A 9,711-nucleotide genomic window follows, 5' to 3' on the forward strand; every position below is an offset into this window, starting at 1 on the left:
CGTCATGTGATACAACACCTTCTGGGTTTGGTCGGATTACATTTTATGACGCCCACAATACAATGTCTATAGTTTCTTATGAATTACAAACTCAAATGTTCCAATATTGGCAAACTAGAATATAAAATAAAAACCTCCTACATTTTCTATTTGCTGATATTTCTTAATATTTAGCAAATCTGCTATATTGGTTCTGTCCACCACTTCATCATTTGAGAAGACTTATCTACGCCTACTTTTGTATACCAATAACTTTATAACAAATCAAAAGCTCTACATTTCTTCTATATAATTCTGTCACTTTTCCTAAGTTATTTATTAGAGAAAAGCTCTTATATCATTGGAAAGTTTGAAGTATTATAATCAAGGGTATTTACCGAACAATTTGGTTAGGAAGCCTGGTAAATTACGGTAGATTTTTGGGGTATCAGTATAGTAATTTATAATTTTTTGGTATTCCAAAATGCATATATAAGGTCTACACAAATTATTATTTTTCAATCTCCACATGTGAATTTGGACAAGGCTTATGAGGAGAGTTAGCAATGGTTCACAAGTGCAAACAAGGACTTTGTAGCATCGTAAGTAGTAGAGATCATTGTTTTCCAAATATTTGTAATGTACTGTTCTATCTTTTAAGGAAAAGAAGTGACCTTAATATATTTATTTGAAAATAATAATGTGTATAGATATGTAATGTATGGTAACCAAAATGTTACTATATTTTACAAAATACTGATACACTGGTGCTAAGATTAAGAGATTTGTACTTTGTTTTATTATAGAGAAGTTTTAGAGCACTGAATAATTTGTTTCATAAGCACTTACACACTTTTACACCTATACTAACACTAATTCCTGACTACTCAGGAGGTTAATTAACATCCAAATACTTAACAAGTTTATTGGATTGGATAAAAATTTGTACAGAGCCATATCCTATATATTTTCTTTCACTTTTATAAAGTACTTTATACAATTCTTGTTGTAACCACTTTACTGTAAAGAAGCCGATAAATTCTACCTCACTGTGTTCTCAGAGCCAGAATTAGAATAGACTTTATAGGAACATTCCGCTTATCGACTTATAGAGGTTATGCAGTTACATGATCAAAGTAAACACGACAACAATTTGCAGCCATATTGGACATAAACATTATTTGTGTAAACATGGCCTCCACTACACAATCACTTAGTTCTTTGTTCATTTTTCACAAATTTACTAGCAAATTAGACAGTATATGCAAGTCAAGATCTGCAGAAAAGTCGGTCTTGGTACGATAGATACTTATTCTGTCCCGTCAGAAATGACAACTGTGCTAGATGCCAGTAAATTACTCAACATTGCAAATTGGGGACCCAAGTTAGGCCTACAAACCAACCTTAAAGTCCCACAGCTTAAGAATATAGATATGAATTATTTAGTTTCGATAACATCTTTTTACAGTGAAAAGCAGTTCAAGGCTTATAAAAGCCTTGATGCTTACAAGTATCTTGCGGCCGGCTGGGTGCATGATATCAAACTGTGAAAAGTGTACAAGATGTCCAACTACATAACTTAATCGAGGGTAAGTCGAAGTTGTTTTTAGTGACTAGGCCTATTGTTTATGTTCTATCAGAGGTATATTTACAATCTAGATATACTACATTGTATTGTATTGCATTTTAAGTCCTCCTATCTTGTAAGACCACTTTCTATAGTACATATTACCATATATTGTAAACAAGTAGGTCCTGGGTTTTAAGACCACCTATCTTGACCAGCCATAATTTTGATACAACTTTATTATTGCCCACTGGGCCCTTCCACCTAGCACTGCTTGTATGGGCCTGTGTCATAGTATTCAGATTATGGAAAGCACCAAATATTTACAAACTACAGATTGTATCAAGATCTGTACAATATAATTGTGACAAAGTACATTGTAAATACAAGTAGTACTAACGAGATATAAAATTGGAACTGCACAGTCTACGGTATGATGATGGTTTCCAAGCCTTGTCAATGTTGTTTGGATCTGCACATTTTACTGCCACAGTTCATTTAACTCTACATACTGGATCTTTTGGAAAACTATAAAATGATAACTCCAGATTCTTTGTTTGGTTATTTGTACAACTAACTGTCACACAGCTGATTATCATTTCAAGTACTTGATCCCAAATTTAAATGCCAGCAACTACATTGTTATTACTAGATTATCTATCTGCTACATCCAAAATGATGGTGTTTACTTTTTCGGCTTGCTGGTAACGTATGCATGATGTCACACACATAGGGTGTATTGGATTTGCCCAGACTTCCTACAAAGTCATAACATAAACATTTTGTAATACTTTAGACAATTGTCATTGAAACCATTATACTGTCAACAAGTTGATAAATTCTACCTTACTGTGTTTTCAAAGCAGGGAAAAGTTCTGGGAATTGCACTGTGTGAGATTATTTGATATTGATGGTGTCAAACTAAATAAGGAGCAGTGATTCATTGCTTTATATTTGGCAGGTTTCAACTCCAGCTGCTAACAGTAGAATAAACATAGGAAATAGGTGTGAAAAGATTATAAGAAACTCTCAGGAATTTTACTTTGGAACTTAGAAATCCATACTGAAAAAACAGGCAGTACTATTCATTTTGTTTTATCTAGTTTCTAAGTCAGCTCCTGACAATAAAATTACTACAGAGAATAAGTGTGAGAAGTATAAACTCTGACATAAAGTCCTTTGAAACTTTGTGATCAATACTAAAAATACTATACATTTTATTTTGCAATTTGCAACCTTTATTTTGGTTATACTTTGACTTGTCTTACAGCCTGGAGAATCTAATTACAGTAAAAAAAATGACAGATAAGTGTTAGATATTTAATTATTAGGTTTTTTATTTTTTGTTTGTTTTATTTATTTGTTATTATAAAAGTAACTAAAATGTATAAAAAGATATAAACTTATTTGGTAAGATAAGGAAAAAATAATGATAATAATCTTCATGGGGTATCCTAGTGAGAAGCTTGTGCATAATACTATTCGATATGGTAACATGAGCTGCACGTATGTCATATAATTTTCAACTTGTGTTGGTGTATTTATAGTCAGACACAGTTCAAAGGTCAATAAAACAAAAAACTAATAAATATAAATAGATGTATACTGTTATGAGGATTAAGCTATTCAGAATAAACATTTGTGGTTTCCTATTACAATTTGCAGTTATTCTAGAACAAAATAAAGGGTAATTTAGATTTATTTCCTAATTTTTATGATGGTTACGAGGTTGGTCCAATCAACTAACACCATATAGAGTTAGGGTCCAGAAAATAGCAGATAAAATATGAAGTTTTACTGAAAAAACATTTAAAATGTATTTAGGAGGTTTTAGAGATTATGCAAATGAAATTTGAGTTATTTTAGATGAAGATAAGTATTTTTAATCTTTATGTGAAAATCACTTTGCATTGGGACTATTAAGAAAAGACTCAATATATACACAGACAAATCTTTTTTTTTATTTATTAAAAATACTTTACTAAAAAATATTATTTTTTGTAGGTAAAAGACTTGTATTGTTTACTGAAAGTCTGCCAAATTTTGTGAAGATAGTAATATCAAAACTATGACGACTTTAAACGAGTACAAAATGGTCATGTGTGGACAGAGTTAATAGCATGAAATCAGTCTAGCCTTGACTGCATGATTTCCAGGTTTATCAGTAATCTGTATGCTAGTATGGGGTGTTCTTTTTGCAAAAGTTTTTGCTACTTTTGATGGTGGAAGTAGGCTTGAGGGTGTGAGTACTGATGTTATAATCCTCGTGTCAGGTAGAGATGACATTAAAGTTGAGATTAGTGAAAATAAAGTCTATACAGGAGTCTGTGCCACTTCAGTGCTCAGCAATTCTTGTCGATTATTCCAAGTTTAGTAGTATAAGGTTGGTGGCTATACTGTGGAGAGCAGAATGTAGACTTTTGCCATTAGTGCATTTACATGTGTCTAAGGTGGATTGCCTGGCATTGAAGTCTCCTGCCACTTGATGCATAGGAGAATTGTGTGACAGATTAACCAGGAACATCTTAAATCTTCAGCATGATGTGCTGTGTTGCTTTTCATGTACATATTGATGATTTGGGTGAGTGGGGGTAATTTCATTGAGCTGTCTGGATGGTTTATATTGCAGTAGTGATTTTTCCACTTGGAGTTGTCATAATATTTATAGCAGATGTTGTTATTTGAACTGCAATGGCCATCCCAGCCTCTGGGTTAGCATGTGGTAGAAGTTAAAGTCCATGAAAGTGAAATTCTAAGAGTCTGAGAGTTTAGTCTGATGTCATAAAATTGCATGTACTTCTAAATTGGTATTTGCTTCCCTTGATCTCCCTACACCAGCTTACTGTGCTATTATTAACATGGAGTATGCTGTGAATGCTAAATGTTGAGATAACATATGAGCCCTAGAACTGGGCCAGAGGCTTCATTAGTACTGGATATAACATATGGTGTGGTTGACATATTATTACATTCTTCTTTACTTTCACTCATAAGTTATTATAAATATTTATTATTAGAAATGTTTTATTTTTCAAAATATTCCTTTCTTGGAAATTCCAAACAGACCATTATGATTGTCTAAACATTGCTAAACAAAAGTATTCTGTGATCTAGGTAAAATTTTATGAATAACCCAACATAGAAATTAAGCTATGCCAAATCTCTTGACCTCTAAAGATTTTTTTCCTTTGTGTAAATTCTGGTACGTAAGAATATAACAAGCAAACGTGACACAAAAAATAATAAGAGTACAGTAGAAACAAATTTTAACTGTGCTGAAATCGCTTCTACAAGTGTTATCATACAAAAGTCCATTTTTCTACATAATGGGAAAATGAAAAGTGATGTTTTTACATAACACTGTCCTGTCAATTGTTGTACCATACCTTTATCTAGCTTAAGGTGAGTTGCACACTTTTCATGCAGTCTTAGTGGTACAAGGAACATTAGGGGTTGGTCTCTAATAACAAGGAGATTTAGATTTAACAGCATTCAAAAAACAAGAGCCAGTTATTGGAGAGTTTGGTTGTGGTGCTAGATTTAGGCTGTGATAATAGAATGTGTGGAGGCTAGTCTTTGAAAAGCAGGGATTACTTTATGCTTTAAAGAATGTCACAGTTTGGTTTTGGTAACAAGTAAATTAGGCATTGATTTTGTACTGAAAACACTATTATATGATACCATCTTCATTAATTATGGTACCAATTGCATTATAGTTTGTTTATGATAAACAAAGAATTATTGCTTTAATAACACAATGCGTTTTTATGTACACTAAGAGACTTGTTGAAAATACCAGATATACTAGCTTATTTTGGATACCAAGAGCATCATGGTTTGTTTGTGTCATACATGTAGCATAGATTCCTGTTGTAGCAGAGATTCCTTGTGCCACTGGGTACATCAACATTTTTGTTTTATAAATAGTGTTGAGGTTTCCATCCCATAGTTAAAAAATATGTCACATTAAATGTTATGTTTCAAGCTCTTAGTCTTTTCTTAATAATAATAATAATAATTTTCACAAAAGACAAGTTTTTTTTTTAAAGGAGGGAGAGGGAGAAGATAAAGTTTTTTGTGGTCTTCTTTCCAGGTGTGAAACATCAGCTTCGTAGTCACTTGGGGTTTGGCTTGAGATGTCCAATTCTTGGTGATCACAAATACTCTCATCTGAGAAAACTAGCTCCTCAGGTTGGTTAATGAATTGGAGGTATAAAAAAGGTTTTTTCTGTAATGACATGTAAGCATTCTTTATAGGGCTGAGTATCCTTTTATTGTGCAAAAATAGACTGATTCCAAAGTAATAACAAAAAAATAATTGTACATAGTGTTCAATAGAACTTAATTAGTGCATTTGATCTCAGTAATTGCTAATGAGGAGTGACAAACTCTAAAATGTTTCAGTCCACAGAGTGGACTTAGATAAACTTGACAGGCTATATTAGCATGTTTATTGTCAGACCTGACCAAAAATGATCAATTAGATCTGAAATTAATTTGAATAGGAGTGAAATATTGTTTTTTTACAATTTAGTGTCACAAGAAAAGTTAAGTGATAAACTATTCTAAAACACTAGTTGTGAAAGTTGATATTTGACATGCATATGGTTTAAATATGATAGGTTTGACAGAGCATAATTTAAAACTTTAATTATAATCTTTTTTTTAATTGTTTTCTAAAAAATGTTTATATATATATATATATAAAGCTAAATAATAAAGAGATTAATGATGATTTCAGTTCACATCACAAACTTGATAACTTATCATAGCAAAACAGAATGAACTGTTTATGTATCCATAGGTGCAAGGAAGAAGAAAAAAGTTGAGGAAATATGCAAAACACTGTTAATGAGTATTCAAGAATTACAGACATACTACAACTTTCAGTTTTAATAATTTTACAAAGTTTTCAAAAACATGTTAGTGAACAATGTTTTTCACTGTATGTAAAGCTAAATACTGTTGATATTCATAGTGTAATAGGTGTAAGCAAAAAGAAAGATTTGCCAAACCAATTGGCTTATTTGTGTTGAGTAAAAATGCAAAGAAAAAAGTTAAATGAATACTCAAAAAATACATACAAACTAAGGCATTTAGTTTTGAAAACAGACACTGATTAAAATGTACTTTACAACTACAGGCTTTAGCCAAGGAATACCTTTCTTAATAGTGTAGTAGCAATTTTAAACCTGGTTTAGATAATAATAATAAAAAATATTTATTATGTTATAAGTTATCATCAAAATTAAAAATATGAAAGCTTTTTTTAAAGTCAAGATGTAGGCTTTTTATAACATGTAAAACTGTTACAAGACTATCATGATAATCAAGCTTTTCAAGCCATTAGTCACAACAGTAACTACTCATTTTTTAAATCTCTGTTACAGATTTTCATTCAATTTTCTATTCATTAAGAAATTAGGAGTACAGGGTAAACACTTAGTATTTATCTGTATGAAATCTATGTTGAAGCATAACCAAAAAAGCAAAATACATGTACTTGTCTGAGCTATTTATTTATATAGTTTTTGTAAAATGCATTCACAAATTTAATCTTTTTGTATCATTGATTTGTTTGAACAATTTTGAAGCCTGCATGCTTTCACCGAAACAAGAGTTAATATGACAAATATGGTACAGAAATATGATAGCTTTTGGAAGTGAGGAATATAGTGTGTTTTGACTACTGTATGAAATTGTAATCAATTAGTGGGAACTACATGTTTTTCTTGGTCTGCATTTCAAAATGAAACAAAATTTTGTATTAGAGATTATTTCTTTATGTATTATTTTTTTAAATATTTTTTAAATTTGTAAGACTTGTATAAATGTCATGAAGCCCACTCTTATTATTGGTTGACCACAGATTTATGAGTGGGTCACATTAAGTGATGGTATTCTTGCAGAATTGCTCTAGTAATTTTTTATTAGCTATTATAAAATTCATTCATCCTTTTATTAAGAGTATGTAAGGAAGTCCAATACATACTAGACAGTTAAGTTATAGGAATGTTATACTTTTTATTATTTCCTACTAATAAAGTAATTTCTAGACCAGTGCATTTTTAATTTTATCAAGGTTTTACTCGTTAAACTACCCCAGAACATTATTTGGTTGTTTTTTCTTTTCCTATTAAGAATTATATTTAGCTTTTTAATGTTTACATTGCCACTTACCTATTCTAAGAATAAGGCTTGACTTATTTTATTATATCTATTCCTTATGCTCATTTATATTTCCTGAATAGTTTATTATGATAATAAAAAAAGAAAAATATTTTTGCAATAATTTATGTGTAATGTGGAAAACTTATTTGTATGGAATATTTATGATGTCTGAACTGGTTAATAATGAACTGTTAATGGATGATAGATGTAATTCTAATTATGATAATATCATTTTTTAGTAGCCCAGAATTGTTTTCCAGTTAAAAAAGTGTCTATAATAGCATTTTAATTGCATTTTTTTAAATATTGCTGACTTTAAAATTATGTATTTTTTAATATTTTGGTATTTGTTATGATATTATATATTTAGTAACCATGTATGTATGTATATGTGTGTGTATGTATGTATATACATATCTTTGTTGATGCAATATAAATCTGTTGTATATTTTCAGCAACTTCCTGGTGATATGTTGGATTTATTAAATGTTCGACAGAGTAAGGTTCGAGATATCCCAATGCACTTGCATGCTCATATCCTTGTCATCCCTGAGGTATTAAATGGGCAAAACCTGTTTATTCGTGCAAAAATCCCATTTCATTTCCAAAAGAGCATGCAGTTCTTAAAAATTAAGAAACCTTGAAGGAAGCTTCAGAATAATTATGATGTATCTCTTGAATTGTTATGGATTAGGACATGTAAACAAATTATAATAACACTTCTCTATCTTTGAGAAAATACTTCTCAACTCAAATATAATCTATAAATGTTTGGAATGTAGATTTATTTTCTAAATATTGAATGTATGATATTTCAATACTTTCTGAAAAATAATCCAACCAGTAAATTATTAACTTTTAATGTAAGCATATTCCCAAATAAATCATTTTAGTCAGATGTTGAGAATAAAACACTTCTTCTTAAAACCTCAAAAGTTGCACATAACTAGTTAATAATGGTTAGAGACCAGAATCAAATTTTAAATATTTGTATTAGTCCACCGGTGGTTGTTTAGTTAATAGACTAATTCAAACAAGCATGTGATATAAATTATGAAGTTAGAAGAGTTAATGTTTTGCACATCATTAATCAGTAAGTTTCTCTAAACTTACATCACTCGCAATTACCAATTTATAGTTTTGCTGCATGTCACATTCATGGAAATAAATATGTTACAAGTTGCAGCTTACAGAAAAGAAAATTTTGTTTTTGTTGGAACATCTGTTGTACATTTAGAAGCTTCTTTGTGTTAAATATTGTTTTATTAAAAACTCATACATACAGAAAGACCAAATAATAATAATAAAAATCAGTGAGTCATTTATAATTTATAGATAAAATACATAACAAAGATAAAACTTGTAATGATGCCAGCATTTTATGAAAATGTGGTAAAAAATTAAATTTTTAATAATGACAAAAAGTTACTGAAGATATAATTAAATTTGTCTGTATATTTGTTCTGGACATAATATCTTAAAGTAATATCAGTCTTGTATTTAATGTTGTTTCACCTTACTAATGCCTACTGAGTAAAATACTATTGCAATTTGGATGTTGACAACTTAAGACAAAAATGGTCAAAATTTTAATCATAGTTCAGTTATGATTTTCATTAAGAAAAAAATGTTATATTTTCAACAGAACTTGTTATTGATTTTTATTGTAATTATCAGCAAGTTTTAATACTAAATGTATACAAATATTAGTAGCAAAAGACACAAAAGTAGTTTACACAAACTTCTTTTTTATTTTACTGTTATTCCAATTTTGATTGCTACATTGTTAACAACAGTGACTGAATCCACAGACTGAATTTAAAAAAGTAACAGTTCATCATTGTAAGCAACAGAAAAAACACAATACATGAAAAGTATTAACAATTGTTGAAGAAGGTTAAATGACACATTTAAATTTAAATTACTTTTATTTGCACTATTTTTTGGGTGTGTGTTTTTTTTTCTATTTTCCTTCTTGAAACAGACAAATCTCT

General features: G+C 29.9%; 1 protein-coding gene across 2 annotated transcripts in view; it reads left to right on the forward strand.

Annotated features, from left to right (window-relative positions):
• LOC106462406 overlaps positions 1 to 9,027 on the forward strand; it is a 72,734-nt gene extending 63,707 nt beyond the window's left edge. The window contains exons 8-9 of one of the 2 annotated variants that reach the window (XM_022389657.1): positions 526 to 581; positions 5,640 to 5,737. In XM_022389657.1, the coding sequence (XP_022245365.1) occupies positions 526 to 533 (8 nt within the window). In that variant the 3' untranslated portion in view covers positions 534 to 581; positions 5,640 to 5,737. Of the gene's footprint in view, positions 1 to 525; positions 582 to 5,639; positions 5,738 to 8,172 lie in introns of those variants that run through there. The other variant, XM_013922333.2, reaches the window with a different exon arrangement.
• Positions 9,028 to 9,711: the final 684 nt, after the last annotated feature.

This window comes from Limulus polyphemus, unplaced genomic scaffold (assembly GCF_000517525.1).
Source record: "Limulus polyphemus unplaced genomic scaffold, Limulus_polyphemus-2.1.2 Scaffold1158, whole genome shotgun sequence".
Classification (NCBI taxonomy): Eukaryota; Metazoa; Arthropoda; class Merostomata; order Xiphosura; family Limulidae; genus Limulus; species Limulus polyphemus.